The sequence below is a fragment of the Bufo gargarizans genome, chromosome 9, assembly GCF_014858855.1.
Source record: "Bufo gargarizans isolate SCDJY-AF-19 chromosome 9, ASM1485885v1, whole genome shotgun sequence".
Lineage (NCBI taxonomy): Eukaryota > Metazoa > Chordata > Amphibia > Anura > Bufonidae > Bufo > Bufo gargarizans.
The window spans coordinates 190745155-190763455 of record NC_058088.1 but is presented as its reverse complement, the minus strand read 5'-3'; the positions used below and the strand labels follow the sequence as shown (position 1 = coordinate 190763455).

Genomic DNA, 18301 nt, shown 5'->3' with positions numbered 1-18301 from the left:
GGAAGTAGGTAGGAAGTGGCCGCTGTGTAAGATTGCTACATGGTAAGTAGTATTAGCCGCACACACCAACAGCGCCCACAGGGAATTTCACGAAAGGATGAAGAATTTGGAGAAGTGAACAATATAGGAGAACATGATTTGAAAGAAACTCTCCAATTCAGCTCATCTTCCTATTCAGTTCTGTTGTCCTAGATTGTTCCCTTCTCCAAACTCTTCACTCTTCTGTGAATAAGGGCTCGTTCAGACGACAGTGTGAAGCCTGCGCCCGTGCCTGGGGACTGCAAATTACGGTTGCAACGCACGGGCACCTTCCGTGGGGCAGGCTCACTTGAATGGGGTCCGCAATCCCTCTGTTCCGCAAAAAGATAGAGCATGTTCTATCTTTTTGCGGTGCTGAGGCAAGGAACGGAACCGCAGAAAGCACTCCGTAGTGTTCCGTTCCGTGCTTCCGTTCCGCATCTCCGGATTTGCTGACCCATTGAAATGAATAGGTCCGCATCCGTGATGCAGAATGACAATGGAGCGGTGCCCGTGTATTGCGGATACGCAAATGCAGTCAGCAATACCGCAACGGAACACCTACGTTCGTGTGCAGGAGGCCTTAGTAGTGAAAATTATTAGCGCCCCCCCCCCATTTGTGACTGTGGTATCTTATGTGCCCCCCCTATATATTGTTCCTAGAGTCGCCACTGCTGATCGCATACATCTTAGGCCTCTTTCACACGGGCGTCTGCTGCCCGTTGCCGTATTGCGGACCGCATTTGCGGATCCGCAATACACGGGTGCCGTTCCGTGGGCATTCTGCATCACGGATGCAGACCCATTCACTTCAATGGGTCCGCAAATTCAAGTGAATGGGTCTGCGATCCGCTGAGGCTGCCCCACGGTTTACGCGTTTCGATCACTACTTGGTCTTAATCAGTTATGATTCAGACCAAGTAGTGGTCAAAACGCGTAAACCCAAGGGGTGCCATTGCGCAGAGCGGTACACTGTATGCGATTCCCAGTTTTGCCAATAAAGCAATCCCTTCAGGATGCATCACAATGTCTTCTGTTCCGTCCCTTTTACGGTATTTGGCCAGAGAAAATACTGCAGCATGCTGCTGTATTTTCTCCGGGCAAAATACCGGAACACTTGCCGGAATGTCGGAGCCGGCATTGATTTCCATTGAAATGTATTAGTGCATTAAAATTACCGCATTAACGGATCCGGTCTGCGCATGCGTAGACCTTTAAAAATGTGAAAAAAAATTCTGTCAATGCATTTGTCCGACAGATCCGAATCCGGATCTGTAGACAAATGCAATCCGTTCACGTCCGGATTTCCGGCAATGGAACTGTCTGCCGGAATCCAACAACGCAAGTGTGAAAGGGGCCTTACATCTCTGCTTGAGGCTTCGGTGACTATTTTAGGAATATACCAATACAGGCCACTAGGTGGCAGCATTGTACTGCTATATTCCAAATGAAGTGTTTAATGATGGCTATTGTCACCCAAAGCGACTTAAAGGGTTTCTACCACTTAGGTGTCACATATTTAGCTGTCAGACACTAGCGATCCGCTAGTGTCTGCTCTGGCCAACCATCCTAATATAATTGCTTTTGGGGCGGTGGTTTGGCTAAAAAAACTACTTTTATTATTATGCTAATGAGCCTCTAGGTGCTATGAGGGCGTCATTAGCACCTAGAGGCTCCGTCTACCTTCAGAAACTGCCGCCGCCGAGCGCGTCCCTCCAGCCCGCCCATCTCCTCCTGAATGCGATCCTCGTATGTATTCTGCGCATGCGCAGTGAATGTCTGACCGCTTCCTTGCTCAGACATCTCCACTGCGCCTGCGCGATGACGCCATAGTGCTCCGAGGAACAGGCGCAGTGGAGATGTCTGAACAGGGAAGCTGTCAGACATTTACTGCGCATGCGCATAATACATACGAGGATCGCATTCAGGAGGAGATGGGCGGGCTGGAGGGACGCGCTGGGGCGGCAGTTTCTAAAGGTAGACGGAGCCTCTAGGTGCTAATGACGCCCTCATAGCACCTAGAGGCTCATTAGCATATTAATAAAAGTAGTTTTTTTAGCCAAACCACCGCCCCAAAAGCAATTGTATTAGGATGGTTGGCCAGAGCAGACACTAGCGGATCGCTAGTGTCTGACAGCCAAATATGTGACGCCTAAGTGGTAGAAACCCTTTAAAAAATGTTTAAAAATAAGTTTTTACAAATATAAAAATTTTTTTTTACAAATCACCCCCTTTTCTTAAAATAAAAATACTTAACCAATAAAAAATAAAAAAACATCATGGGCAGTTATAGGGGTCAGAATGTGGTTATAAAATATATAAAGATTTTTTATTTATTTTCAGTATTAAAACGCAAGAAAAATTATACAAGTGCAGTATCGCTGTAACCCCGTACTGACCAGGAGAAGGAAGGTAACAGCTCAATATGACCGCATAGTGTACAGAGTAAAAAATCTAATAAACTTTTTCAGAATTGCGGTTTCCCAATTCTGCCCCATTTGATTCCCCCCCCCCCCCCCCCCCCCCGCTTCCTACTACATGGTATGCAGTATCACACAGGATAGGATTAGATACACGGCTCAGCAGACAGTATCACACAGGATAGGATTAGATACACGGCTCAGCAGGCAGTATCACACAGGATAGGATTAGATACACGGCTCAGCAGGCAGTATCACACAGGATAGGATTAGATACACAGCTCAGCAGACAGTATCACACAGGACAGGATTAGATACACAGCTCAGCAGACAGTATCACACAGGACAGGATTAGATACACAGCTCAGCAGACTGTATCACACAGGATAGGATTAGATACACAGCTCAGCAGACAGTATCACACAGGATAGGATTAGATACACAGCTCAGCAGACAGTATCACACAGGATAGGATTAGATACACAGCTCAGCAGGCAGTATCACACAGGATAGGATTAGATACACAGCTCAGCAGACAGTATCACACAGGATAGGATTAGATACACAGCTCAGCAGACAGTATCACACAGGATAGGATTAGATACACAGCTCAGCAGGCAGTATCACACAGGATAGGATTAGATACACAGCTCAGCAGACAGTATCACACAGGATAGGATTAGATACACAGCTCAGCAGACTGTATCACACAGGATAGGATTAGATACACAGCTCAGCAGGCGGTATCACACAGGAGAGGATTAGATACACAGCTCAGCAGGCAGTATCACACAGGATAGGATTAGATACACAGCTCAGCAGACAGTATCACACAGGATAGGATTAGATACACAGCTCAGCAGACAGTATCACACAGGATAGGATTAGATACACAGCTCAGCAGACAGTATCACACAGGATAGGATTAGATACACAGCTCAGCAGACAGTATCACACAGGACAGGATTAGATACACAGCTCAGCAGACAGTATCACACAGGACAGGATTAGATACACAGCTCAGCAGACAGTATCACACAGGAGAGGATTAGATACACAGCTCAGCAGACAGTATCACACAGGATAGGATTAGATACACAGCTCAGCAGCCAGTATCACACAGGGTAGGATTAGATACACAGCTCAGCAGGCAGTATCACACAGGATAGGATTAGATACACAGCTCAGCAGACAGTATCACACAGGATAGGATTAGATACACAGCTCCGCAGGCAGTATCACAGGATAGGATTAGATACACAGCTCAGCAGGCAGTATCACACAGGATAGGATTAGATACACAGCTCAGCAGGCAGTATCACACAGGATAGGATTAGATACGCAGCTCAGCAGACAGTATCACACAGGATAGGATTAGATACGCAGCTCAGCAGGCGGTATCACACAGGAGAGGATTAGATACACAGCTCAGCAGGCAGTATCACACAGGATAGGATTAGATACACAGCTCAGCAGACAGTATCACACATGATAGGATTAGATACACAGCTCAGCAGACAGTATCACACAGGATAGGATTAGATACACAGCTCAGCAGGCAGTATCACACAGGATAGGATTAGATACACAGCTCAGCAGACAGTATCACACAGGATAGGATTAGATACACAGCTCAGCAGGCAGTATCACACAGGATAGGATTAGATACACAGCTCAGCAGACAGTATCACACAGGATAGGATTAGATACACAGCTCAGCAGACAGTATCACACAGGATAGGATTAGATACGCAGCTCAGCAGGCGGTATCACACAGGAGAGGATTAGATACACAGCTCAGCAGGCAGTATCACACAGGATAGGATTAGATACACAGCTCAGCAGACAGTATCACACATGATAGGATTAGATACACAGCTCAGCAGACAGTATCACACAGGATAGGATTAGATACACAGCTCAGCAGGCAGTATCACACAGGATAGGATTAGATACACAGCTCAGCAGACTGTATCACACAGGAGAGGATTAGATACACAGCTCAGCAGACAGTATCACACAGGATAGGATTAGATACACAGCTCAGCAGACAGTATCACACAGGATAGGATTAGATACACAGCTCAGCAGGCAGTATCACACAGGATAGGATTAGATACACAGCTCAGCAGACAGTATCACACAGGATAGGATTAGATACACAGCTCAGCAGACAGTATCACACAGGATAGGATTAGATACACAGCTCAGCAGACAGTATCACACAGGATAGGATTAGATACACAGCTCAGCAGACAGTATCACACAGGATAGGATTAGATACACGGCTCAGCAGGCAGTATCACACAGGATAGGATTAGATACATAGTTCTGCAGACAGTATCACACAGGATAGGATTAGATACACAGCTCAGCAGGCAGTATCACACAGGATAGGATTAGATACATAGTTCTGCAGACTGTATCACACATGATAGGATTAGATACATAGTTCTGCAGACTATCACACAGTCGTTGGGCGGAGTCAGGGGTGTGGCTTAGTGTAACTGACATTTGAAGGCTGCTGTTATCCCTCCGCAGTATGTGGGATCTCTTCTAGGTCTATCTCTGTGGGATCTGTTCTAGGTCTATCTCTGTGGGATCTGTTGTAGATCTCTGGAATTTGCTCCAGGTTTCAGTTTCTCCTATTTGCTGTCATTTCACATTTGAATGTTAGGCCCCTCCCCTTCCGGTTTGCCGCCCTTCCTCCCGCTTCTCTCACTGCTCCGCTCCGGTTTCTCCGCTGACATACGGTGAGTCTCTTTGGTTCGCGGTGTGTGGAGGCCGCGGAGCCTCGGGCTGGAGTAGCCGGTCCCCGGGAAGCTGAGGAGACGGGCGGCCTCCGCTGCCGAGGGTCTCCTAGTTTCCACTGAGCTGCTTTCAGTTTCTCTCATATTTTCCCACTGCAACTACAACCCTCATCGGGAAGCTGGTAACCTTGGTCGTTTCCATGTCACTCTGCACACTTGTGGGACTACAGTTCTCAGCATGCCCCGTGGAGCTATTAATGACTACCACTCTCAGCAGGCGCTGACGGACTTATTCGCCCTGCACAGGAACTACCATTTTCAGCATTCTTCTTCTTCTTCCCCTTTTTTACTTTTGCAGACCATTAACTACATATCCAAAATTCTGTGGTAAATTTTTCTTTTAGGTTCTACCTTGGCAACTCCCAATGTCCACTGCTGTCTGGCTGTCAGAACATGTTGGGGGTTGTAGTGGCATGTTAAAGACCATAGCCTACCATGATGGCAGTTGTAGTCCCATGGTGAATTGTCATAGACGGAGTTTTCTGGCTTTACTCCGGCAGGTTCTGCGCTGCCGCCGCCGCTTATCTCCGCTCACCTTGGACCCGGTGGCATAAATGGTTGTGCAACAAGAGATAAGGGGTTCTCGGAGGAGATAAGTGGCACCTGGTGGAACCTACCTACCCCGACAGCCAATTTTTCCCATTGAAAACACATGCATGCTCAGCTGAACCGAGAGTGCATGTGTGCTGCCCGCTTTAGACTTTGTTAGGGGGTCAGCGGCGGGGTCCGATGGTATCCGTGTATGACGAATGATTAATCGGGGGGCTGGCAGCGGCTTGCTCTCCTGTCCCTATTGAGAACACATGCATGCTCGGCTGAGCTCTGCATGCATGTGATAGCAGTTTTGACAGGTTTAGTAGCTCGGGGTGGGAGGGGGTGACGATCACGTCTGACCGCTTTTTCAGTTGACTTCCACGAAATGCAGGAAATTTGTAGGCGGCCGAGGTTACATTTTTGGTTAATTGAAAATGAACACTTTAACTTCCTGTTTCCCCTTTTGCTCTGGTTATAGCAAGAGCCGCCTGGTGACCTGAAAGGGGGGACTCCGCCTATGTGATGTACGTGTTCTCTGATATGTCAGGGTTTTTCCTGAGGAGACTAGTGTATTAAAGGGGACCATCAGCAGTTATGACCATGCTGAACTGCTGACAGCACTGAGCTGGTGAGAGCAGGACAGATGGACCTATTGTGGTGCTTTTTATTATAAGGAGTAGTGTGCAAATGAAGGTTTATTCTGCTTCTGCAAGTGTCCAGGGGGCGGAGCTTCACTGAAGCGCTGTCTGTAGCATCCCACGAGCCTAGTCCCTATAGATGTCCTGGAAGCGCGCCCCGCGGATTGTGCTGTTTTTACAGAATTGCAGCAGAAATACAGCTTTGCTTTTTTTTAAATAACTGATTGTGATGTGTGAACATGTCCCGACGCTGTATTTCCCCTTCCTTTCTCCGTTGACCCCCGTCTTCCTGATGACCGGCATGTGATTCGCATGTCTTATGACTTATCGGCTGACTGATGGTTTATATACAGTGACTGAGGTTTATGAGACCAGGGCTCAAAGCAGCGCAAGACTTGTACAGACCACATACTTCTCACAGCTGAGGGTTTGTTGCAGTTGTATCCAGTTGAGGCAGTCCTCTGACCTGCATCTCTTGGCAGTTTTCTACATTGTATCAGCCCCCTTTTAAATTGGAGGGAGTGTCGCCGATCCATTCATTTCTATGGGAGTTCTGGACATAGTCCATAGAAGTGACCGGAGCAGCGGCCACGCATTTCCCACCAGTCTCTGAGCGGGTCTGGGGCCCCTGTTCTTGTGATCAGTGGGGCTCCCAGTGATAGGACCCCCACCTATCTAATAGTTATTCCCTGTCCATTGGATAAGAGAGAGCTTTCTGTAACCGGAATAGTGATCGCTGCCCCCGAGGCTTCTGTCTCCAGAGTTTGGACGGAAGATTTAGCACAGGAAGAAAGAATGGCTGCAAACTGTTTGTAGTCTGTTACCATGGAGACCCATAACTCTGAAGAGGAGCTGTGTAGTCAGAATGAAGATTTAGGCTATTTTCACACTTGCGGCAGTGTGATCCGGCGGGCAGTTCCATCGTTGGAACTGCCCGCCGATCTGGATGTGACTGAAGGCATTTGTGAGACGCATCCGGATGCGGATCCGTCTCAAAAATGCATTGCAAGAACGGATCCTTCTCTCCTCTTGTCATGCGGACAGACGGATCAGTCTTGCTTTTTTGTTTTCACATTTTTAGACGGCCAATGCTCCCATTAATTTCTATGGGGAAGACGGCAATAGCTCGGCTATTTTCGGCGACCCCATAGAAATTAATGGAGGGCTGCTGCGCATGTGCAGTGCGCGCTCCTTCACTTTCGGGGGCACCGTTCTCGATATAGGTGGGACCCGCACCTATAAGACAATGGGGGGCATATCCCAGCGATATGCCCCCATTGTCCATGATGAGACAACCCCTTTTAAAGGGGTTTTCTTCCTTGCTTCGAAGTCTCGTTAAGCACGTCCCCTCTTCTGTTAGATTAACAGCCTGCAGCGTGGCCGGAGTGGCACAAGTCTCGCGCATGCGCCGCTGAAACCCGGCTAACAGCGGCAGCCAGAAACAGGATCGCGCCTTACCAAGGAGCGCACAGTGCATGCGCGAGATTTAAGCGATCCCGGCCGCGCTGCAGGCTGATAATCTAACATAAGAGGGGACGGTTAGGGGGCGTGCCGAGACTCGAAGCAAGGAAGCTCACGCGAGATTGTATCTGTAGGGGCGTTTCTTAGGCGGAGCTGAGGCGCTTGACTCAGAGAAAATATGACTCTTCTCTGGTCAAGTATGTAAGATATGACGCTTTTCTGTTAATTAGCATAAAAGGCGGTAAAGCGGTATAGGGCGATAAAATAGGACAGGTTAGTCAGAAGTTGAACAGACATTTATAGGACACTTCATCATTATCCCAAATTCTTATGAAAATATGTTCAGCACATAATGCATTGAACTAACTGTACCAATTTATTATATATTTTTAGAGTCTTAGTCGGTCCATTTTATAACGACTCCGACTCCACTGCCCTGGTTACACAGGAGAACCATCCCTTTAAATCCCCACCCCCTGCCCATTGCTGTACTCTGGACTACGGGACAGGGCCATGCTTTAGTGGAGGCTGATAAGTCCGCTGTGCAGCTGCTGCATGCCGTAATATTATTGTCCCTGTAGAAGCCCCAAAAATCATTTAAAGGGATTCTGTCACCTCCATAACACAAATTCAGATTTTAAACCAGTCATGCTCCACAGATTACCTTGAATCGGCTTTGCTGTTCTATACTGTAATCCGTCCAGTAGTTTTGCTTAAAAAAACGACTTTTATAATTATGCTAATTAATCCTGAAAGTGCCCAGAGGGGCGTTATGTTCCACTTTTTGTGCCCAGTAACGCCCCCCTGCAGTGCCCAAAATGCCTTCCTCCTGAATCCCTAGAAGAGTGAGCATCGGACGTCACTGGGCTCGGCGCATGCCCAGTGACGACAATGAAGCTCCTGCCCTCAGTCTCCAGCAAATCGCACTGGCGCAGCCCTCAGTGGGTACTGCGTCTGCGCGAGACTTCGCTCGGCCGTCAGGGAGGGGGAGGAGAGGGATGGAGACGCTGTGGGCGGTTAGGGATTCAGGAGGAAGGCGTTTTGGGCACTGCAGGGGGGCGTTACTGGGCACACAAAGTGGAACATAACGCCCCTCTGGGCACCTTCAGGATTAATTAGCATTATTCTAAGTCGTTTTTCAGCAAAACTACTGGACGGATTACAGTATAGAGCAGCAAAGCTGATTCAAGGTAATCTGTGGAGCATGACTGGTTTAAAATCTGAATTTGTGTTATGAGAGGTGACAGAATCCCTTTAATCACAGGGTCACCCAGGCTTCCTGGAGCTGCACAGCCCCCGCGAGGAATCGAATACAGCATAGCCCTTCGCTACATCTCCCCCTCTCTCCCATATATATATATATATATATATATATATATATATATATATATATATATATATATATATATATATATATATATATATATATATATTTTGTACAGTATTTATTCATATTTTGATTTAAAAATAATATTCTTTTGCAGATTGTCGGCTCATATAAGGGAATGTCTCGGAATTATTCCTGGAAACGCTGACACATCCACGTACCACATGGAGCATCTCGCGTATATAGAACTTATGAGTGGTAGATCACATCTTCCCTTATCAGAAGATCCGAGTAACCATTACTTATCCATCTGCCTGAAGACACCTCACAGGACAAGGAGTGAACCGGCCTCAGAGGTAATGGAAAGCTTGCTGGGCAAAATGGTTAAATAAAATGGCGTTTGATTGGATGACGTGACCCGCCGCCGGTGTCACGGATGCCTTCCCATACGTCCTCGCGTGCACGGCTGTACTACAGCTACGTACGGCGTCCAAGATGGTACCCGTGGCAAACTGCGTGGGCCACTATGTTTCGCTGAACGTTGTCTTTTCCGTACAGTCCGTAGTTCTAGGGGTTAAATGTCTTCAAGGATCCAAATTTCCCAGACCTCGGCTGACCTTATATTTTTTTTTTCCTTGCCGTGTCACTCTTTCTTTGTAAATTTCATTTGCTGAATCATTGAATGACTATGCTCAGAGTCAGAGGGGGCGGGGTCACTACAGGATATCCTGGCAGTGTCAGATCAGTGCGACCCCTGCTGATTGCTATAAGGAAGAGGTGCAAAGAGAACAGCATGACCCATCGTCTGCTGTCGGCTCCATTCCCCCATCTGTGAGTATCTCTGGATGGAAATATGCATGTTCATTGACAGCAAGCAGAGATCTGTTTTAATTGTCACTGTCTATCACCTGCTATCTTATGTTGTAAATTGCTGTGGAATATGTTAGTGCTATATACAAAAATTATATATAGATATTAACCCCTTAGTGACCAGTTTGTTTTGGGCTTTACGGTTTTTATTTTTTCATTGTTGCCTTCTAAGAGCTCTAATTTTTTTATTTTTCTATCTATGTATCCATATGTGGGCTTGTGTTTTCAGGAAAGGTTGTATTTTTTAATGGCGCCATTTTGGGGCAGACATAACTTTCTGATTAGGGCCCTTTCACACCTGCGTTCTTTTCTTCCGGCATAGAGTTCCGTCGTCGGGGCTCTATGCCGGAAGAATCCTGATCAGTTTTATCCTAATGCATTCTGAATGGAGAGAAATCCGTTCAGGATGCATCAGGATGTCTTCAGTTCAGGACCGGAACGTTTTTTGGCCGGAGAAAATACCGCAGCATGCTGCGCTTCTTGCTCCGGCCAAAAATCCTGAACACTTGCCGCAAGGCCGGATCCGGAATTAATGCCCATTGAAAGGCATTGATCCGGATCCGGCCTTAAGCTAAACGTCGTTTCGGCGCATTGCCGTATCCGACGTTTAGCTTTTTCTGAATGGTTACCATGGCTCCTGGGACGCTAAAGTCCTGGCAGCCATGGTAAAGTGTAGTGGGGAGCAGTATACTTACAGTCCGTGCGGCTCCCGGGGCGCTCCAGAGTGACGTCAGGGCGCCCCACGCGCATGGATGACGTGATCGCATGGCGCGTCATCCATGCGCGTGGGGCGCTCTGACGTCATTCTGGAGCGCCCCGGGAGCCGCATGGACTGTAAGTATACTGCTCCCCCGCTCCCCACTACTACTATGGCAACCAGGACTTTAATAGCGTCCTGGCTGCCATAGTAACACTGAACGCATTTTGAATGCTTTCAGTTCACTTGCGTTTTTCTGGATCCGGCGTGTAATTCCGGCAAGTGGAGTACACGCCGGATCCGGACAACGCAAGTGTGAAAGAGGCCTTACTTTTATTAATCCTTTCTGGGAGGGGGATAGATAAAAACAGCAATACTGCCACTGAGTTTTTACGTTATAAATTTAGCAGCGTTCATTTTTTAGCATAAATAACATGGTAACTTTATTCTCTGGACCAAATATATATATTTTTTTTTTTGCGGGACATCTTGTAGGTTTCATTGGGATCATAGCACTTTTTGAGAGCTTTTTCTTCCATTTTTTTGGCGGGCGAATAAGTAAAAGAAGCAATAAAAAATTTTTTAATTTTTTTTTAATTTTTTTTACGGTGTTCTGGATAAATTACATAATTGTGTAGAGTGTTTCATTACGGACATGGCGATACCAAATATGTGGAGGAGATTTTATTTTTGCAATTTTTTTAAATGGAAAAAGCATGTTTTTTATTTCATTTTACTTTTAAACTATTGAATAGTCCCACAAGGGGGCTGTAATAGACTATCTTTTGTCACTTCCTATTCCTTTAGGCCTCCTGTACACGAACGTGTGCTGCCCGTTGCCGTATTGCGGACCGCAATTATTATTATTTTTTCTGGTGTCTTGTCTATGAAGCAGCAGAACCCCCGCAGCTATGGCACCTGCTGTACTTGTGAGTCGGTGCTACGGTAATTTTAAAGATCAGATACTCAATCATATATGTATGGCAGAGGTCCGGCAGAAACTGTGGCGGCTTTTTCCGCTGTCTGAATCTGAACATCATCTTAGGCCTCATTCACATGATCGTATTTCATACCAGTGTCTGTGGATTGCACATGGACCCTTTCGTTTCTGTGGGTCCGCCAAGAAAAAAAAGACGGCACATGGAAGGTGTCCGTGTGCTGTCCGCATCTGCAAGTTCTAGTTCTTGTCCGTATTGCAGTCAGTAATCGTCATTTCTACTGCAGACTGCACACGGAAGGTGTCCTTTCTTTGTGGATCCGTGGTTTGCGGACTGCAATAACGGACACTGTGGCGTGCATGAGGCCTAAGAGTGTGCGAGGAGGTGTAGTGTGAATAGACACAGAAGAGAGGGGGAAGGAAAACAAAGACCAGCGCTCGGAGAACTCCCCCAGAGCCAGACATAAGAATGGAAAAGTGGTTGAAAACCAGGTGTGAGGGCTGCGGAGCGCAAAAACTGATAAAAAAACAGACGTGATGTACCGTATATAATTTTTTTATTTAATTTTTTCTATTGAGCTTTCATGCATGATCCTGTGAATAGGGATAAGTTGCTGTAATGGGACAAACCCTTTCATAATCCTTGGGTTTGCTTGTGAGCTGTAGACTTAAAACGGCTAGAGTCTTCATTACAGGGTATGGAATTATTTTAAGACCTGTTCTGATAAATAAATAAATAAACATTTTTTAGCACATGTTACTGCTGCAGCAGCATTACGCAAAAAGCAGTCTTTAGTTTCTTCACATAACACGTTTTTCCCTTAGTTACTGCTGTTTAAACATTTACAATATGAGGACCTTCTCATGATGGCTCCTCTGCCAGTTCTCTGAGGCCAAAACTGCTTTCCCTCACTTCACATACACACTTGCTGTAGCCAGCAGCTCCCTGCCAGCCAATCAGATTGGATTACTGAGAGACACGCCTCTTATTAGCCGGAGACAGTCAAGCCCTAGCAACTGTCTTTTAAGGCAGCAGTTGAAAGGGACAGATGACATTAACCCCTTCGCTACAGTGCTCGAGTGAGGTGTAAACATGGCGCCTGCTCGCACATGCAGCGAGCGCCATGGCCGGCAGGTCTCTGCTGTTTCATTCAGCAGAGACCTGCGGCTAATTACTGTGACCGGCAATAATGCCGATTGTGGTAATTTAAAGGCTTTAGATGCTGTGATCAAGCTATCCAGGTCTATCCGTTCCCCTGACTAATGGGTCAGGAGGGCTGCAGCAGGACTCTGGGATCCGGGGAGAGATACGGGCCCTTCTGGCCTCTAGGTATAAGTCCTACGAGTCGTAGGCTACCGCGGGCGATATGGCACCTCCATGTGGGGCAGCTATGGAAGGAAGCCCGCATTGCGAGACTCAGGGGCCGTAGTCTCGCAAGATTTGGTCACGTGGATGCGCGCGCGCGCTGCGGGAGGCATGCGTGCTGTACCACGTGACCCGGAAGTACTGTATAAAATGGCGGCTGGACAGATCAATGGTGTTCCTCATCGTGTGCATCAGTGCGTGGTGCAGCCATGTCCCTGCCTGCTGATATGTTCCTTGGCCCGGTAAGCCTCCTCCTTTTGGGTTATTGTTTCCTGTCTGCAGTTTTGCCTATTGTTCACCCAGGGGTCTGTTTCTTGGTGTGAAGGTTCCCTCAAATATAAATTACTTCAGTGCTTCCCCTGAAGGAATCTTTTTTTATTGCAGGGCAGACCCAGCAAAATTGGGGCACTTTCATTAAAGAAAAAGTGTGCCATATGTAAGAAACTGGTTGCTGGCCACATAAAGAAACCTCTTTGCCAGAGATGTACTGATAATATTATGGCTGAAGAGAGTCCATCTTTAGTGGACAGCCTGAAATCTATCATTAAAGAAGAAGTCTGCTCCGCCATTAAGGCCAAAATGGCGGCACTTCCTCAGGCCCCCTCTACCTCCAGGTCTATTCATGACGCTCCTCGGGATTGTGAATTTGACTTTGATGTAAGAGAGGTCTCCTCTGATTCCGACTGTTTCCTCAGAATATGAATTGGGTATCACCTGTGTTCAGTTGAGGACACCGATTCGCTTCCTTAAACTATCAGGGCTACTATGAACATTGAGCAGTCCAAAGAACCGCTGTCAATTCAAGATCAAATGTTCAGGGGCCTTGCTGATAAGAGAAGTGTTTTCCCGGTTCATGAAAGCATAAAAAAATTATATTGCAGATGAATGGAAGGACCCTGAGAAAAGATCAGGAGTCTCTAGGGTGTTCAAACGTAAATGCCCGTTTAGTGAGGCGGATTCAACCCATTGGGATAAGACCCCCAGGGTGGACGCCCCAGTCGCCAGAATTTAGAAGAAGTCCCCCCCTTTGAGGATGTAGGCCTCTTACGGGACCCAATGGATAAAAAATGCGAGTCTATTCTGAAAAAATCCTTGGAAACTGTTGGATGTACTTCCATGTTAAGACCCAGTATTGCTGCCACCTCTACTGCCAGAACCCTGTCGCTATGGCTATCTCAGTTAGAGGAACATCTACTTTCAGGTACTCCTAGTGAAGATATCCTGGCCTCCCTTCCAGTATTAAAGCAAACTACTAATTTCCTATCGGGTGCCTCGGTTGACCTGGTCAACAGATTGGCGGTCCTGTCAAACTCGGCCAGGAGGTCCGTTTGGCTGAGGTCCTGGTCGGGGGATAATACTTCCAAAAACAAGCTTTGTAATATTCCCTGTGAGGGCGACACACTTGTTCCGTTTTAGATGACATCTTAGACAAGGCATCTGATAGAAAGAAGGGCTTCCCGTCAGAGTCCAGGTTCTTTCAGCATCGTCGTTCCTTTCGTACCCGGCGAAAGGGCAGGCCTGACCAAAGAGAGAGAGAGAGCGCTGGTTCCTGGCAGCCATCTGGGGGGGAAGGGGGGGACGGGGGGGGACTAAAAATGTTTCTTTCAGCGTGGGAAGGAATTTCAAAATCCCCCTGAGTTCTAGATCTGATACGTTACTGTTACAGAATAGAATTCCCCCCAACCCCCTTCCCAAGAGGTTCTTACTAAACAAAAGAATGAAAGAAATCAATTACTTCTAGAATCCCAAATTCAGACTCTACTATTAAAACAGGCGATTATTCCTGTACCTCCAGATCAGGAAAAGAAGGGCTACTAGTCACCAATATATTCAAGATGGGAACAATCAAATCAACCTACTGTTTCAAAATTGCTTCATGACTCTAGAAGACCTGGCAGATGCTTATCATGTCCCCATTCACAGAGATCATCAAAAATACCTACGGTTTGCAATCTACCTAAGAAGAAATTGTCTGACCCATCTGCAATTTCAGGTACTCCCTTTTGGTCTTTCATGTGCTCCCTGAGTCTTTACAAAGATCATGGCAGAAGTATCGGTTTTTTTTCACCAACAGGAAACTCTATACCCTACTTAGACGATTTTCTGATAGCGGCCCATTCGTCGGAAATTCTCCTCGGGGAAACTCCAGATTGTCGGAGATGTCCTTCAGTCCCTAGGCTGGAAATTAAATCTGGAGAAATCGGACTTGATCCCCACCCAGAAGAAGACCTTCTTGGGGAATACTCCTGGATTCTCACCTGATGAGGGAGAGTTCAGTGGAGACCCTCAGACCCAGTTGTAGTTACAACAGATGCAAGCGGCTCAGGTTGGGGGGCTCACAGCGGATATCCATTAATCCAGGGAATCTGGGAACAAAAAGTGCACCCTCTATCCTCAAACGCAAAGGAACTTCTGGTAGTATTCCTAGCCTTAAAGGCTTTTTGCTTATCCATCCATCACAGAGATGTGAAGAGGCTATCCGACAACAGTACAACCGTAGCCTACATAAACAAACAAGGCAGCACAAAAAGCAAAATACCCTGCCGGACAGAGTTTATTTTCCTGGGCACAAAACCAAATAAACTCCATTTCGGCAGTCCATCTCAAGGGAAAAGAAAACAACCTGGTGGACTTTCCGAGCAGAAGACCTCTAAAGTCAGGAGAGTGGTGCTTAAACAAGAGGATATTTCAATTGATATGCAACAAATGGGGTGTCCCAGTCCTGGACCTCTTGGCCTCCAGAATAAACAGACAAGTGGATCAATTCTTCCCCTTATCTTTCGAGGACAATCCACTAAGGGTGGACGCGTTCGCAGGTCCCTGGCCAAAGGGCCTGTTCTATGCTTTCCCTCCAATATCCCTAATTCCTGGAACCTTGTCAAAGATAAGGGAGGACAAATGCCGGGTAATCCTAATAGCTCCATACTGGCCCAAAAGAACATGGTTTTCCCCTTTTGCTAGTCCTCTCGGGCGGGAAGTTCTGGTCTCTTCCTCAGGTCCCGGACAACCTTCTTCAGGGCCCAGTCCATCACCCGGATGTCCGACAACTAATCTGACAGCATGGATGCTGAACGTTCCATTCTGAGAGCCAAGGGACTGTCAAGCCGGTCACGTCTAAAATTTATCTGAGTCTGGAATGCCTTTCTCTGTTTCATAAGACACCTGGGATCCTGCTGCCTTGCCAGACGTAAAAATAATCCTCGACTTCCTACAGCAGGCATCCTCAAACTGCAGCCCTCCAGCTGTTGCAAAACTACAACTCCCAGCATGCCCGAACAGCCTACAGCAGGGCATTGTGGAAGTTGTAGTTTTACAACAGCTGGAGGGCCGCAGTTTGAGGATGCCTGTCCTACAGAAAGGTCTAGAAGACAGATTAAGGGGCAGTACTCTAAAGGTCCAGGTAGCGTCCCTCAGTGCTTTTCTGGAAATTAAGCTAGCTGACGAAGATTTAATCAGACGTTTCTTTAAGGGTGCCCATAGATTAAACCCAATGTAGTTCTTTCGGTGCCGATGCCTCTAGGTGAGATCCAAGCCTTGTCTTGCCGTCCGCCATATTTAACGATTCTGGATGACTGAATAGTTTCGAAACATGAACCTTCCTTCCTGCCGAAGGTTTTTCCGAAATTTCATTACCTACCTTCTGTCCACAGACTAGGTCCAACAGGGAAATTAAATACCATAATCTTGATATCAGAAGATGCGTCTTGGCTTACCTAGAAGCCACCAAGGACATAAGAAAATCGAATCGCCTACTAGTCCAGTATGCAGGAAAAAAACAGGGGCCAAGGACAGGGTGGATTTGATTTAAATCATAGTTTTCTGCATAAAGACTAATTCTTGCTGGTATAACTTATAATATGGAAGTAGATGATTTTTAGAATAACAACATTTCATATTAGTTTGATTAGGTTGATTCTGTATTCATAGGTTTATAGAAGTTAGGATTAAGGGCTTTTTCTCAACTCTGTTCATGTTATAACATTTTTGCTGTGAAGAGGCATGTGATCTCTGCTGAGTCAAATTCAGTTTTGAGAACTGCAAAAGTAAACAAGCATCTGTGATAATATCTTGTAGGCAGAGAAACTGCCCAATAATCTTACAAAAACCTCTGGAAGAGCAGGACATGGTGAATGGATTAATGGAATTTATTTACCCAAAAAATTAAACATATTCAGCCTCATTCGACATAATTAAAAAACAAATCTTTATTTCAAGATGGAATAACCTTTGGATGGTAATATATTTCTCTCAAAAAGCATTTTATATAAAATAAAATAAAAATCCTTTTTTTTTTTTTAATAATGGATTTTTATCCACCCTGGCCAAGGAGCTTCGAAAATAACTTTTGCCCGCTGGATTAAGATGACCATTGCCAAAGCATACAGGGAGAGGGTGTTACTCCTCCCTTGCAGTTGAAGGCCCTTTCAACCAGGGCAATTTCTACCTCCTGGGTGGAAGGTGCCTCTGCCTCTCAGGCCCAGATATGTCAGGCTGCCACCTGGTCCAGTCCAAGTACCTTCTTCAAACATTACAGACTGGATGTTATCTCCAATAGGGACCTTTCCTTTGGCTGTAAAGTTTTTTTTTTGTTTTTTTTTGTCTGCCATGGTCCTCCTCCCTGATATTTTTTGGTTACTCTGTTAGTCCTCCTGCTTAGTGCCGTTAGGGAGGCGTATGGAAAAGATTATAATTATACTTACCGGTAATTGGATTTTCCATTTAGCCTCCACAAAGGCACTGGGATTTCCCGCCCTTAAGTTGAATTATTATAAATCCAGGTTGTTGTGTTTCCTGTCCCTGGGAGGCGAGGTGACCTCCCGCTAAGGCTACTTTCACACTAGCGTTCGGGCGGATCCGTCTGCATTAAAATGGCAAAAAAAAAGCTAAGTGTGAAAATAGCCTCGGACGGATCCGTCCAGACTTTCAATGTAAAGTCAATGGGGGACGGATCCGCTTGAAGATTGAGCCACATTGTGGCATCTTCAAACGGATCCGTCCCCATTGACTTACATTGTAAGTCTGGACGGATCCGCACGGCCAGGCGGACACCCGAACGCTGCAAGCAGCGTTCAGCTGTCCGCCTGTCCGTGCGGAGGCGAGCGGAGCGGAGGCTGAACGCCGCCAGACTGATGCAGTCTGAGCGGATCCGCTCCATTCAGACTGCATCAGGGCTGGACGGCTGCGTTCGGGTCCGCTCGTGAGCCCCTTCAAACGGAGCTCACG

General features: G+C 46.6%; 1 protein-coding gene across 3 annotated transcripts in view; it reads left to right on the top strand.

Annotated features, from left to right (window-relative positions):
- The first annotated feature begins 5034 nt into the window (after window positions 1-5034).
- TRAF2 (TNF receptor associated factor 2) overlaps window positions 5035-18301 on the top strand; it is a 35034-nt gene continuing 21767 nt past the window's right edge. Inside the window, exons 1-2 of one of the 3 annotated variants that reach the window (XM_044306057.1) lie at window positions 5035-5191; window positions 9366-9564. In XM_044306057.1, the coding sequence (XP_044161992.1) occupies window positions 5109-5191; window positions 9366-9564 (282 nt within the window). In that variant the 5' untranslated portion in view covers window positions 5035-5108. The other 2 variants (XM_044306059.1, XM_044306060.1) reach the window with 2 other exon arrangements.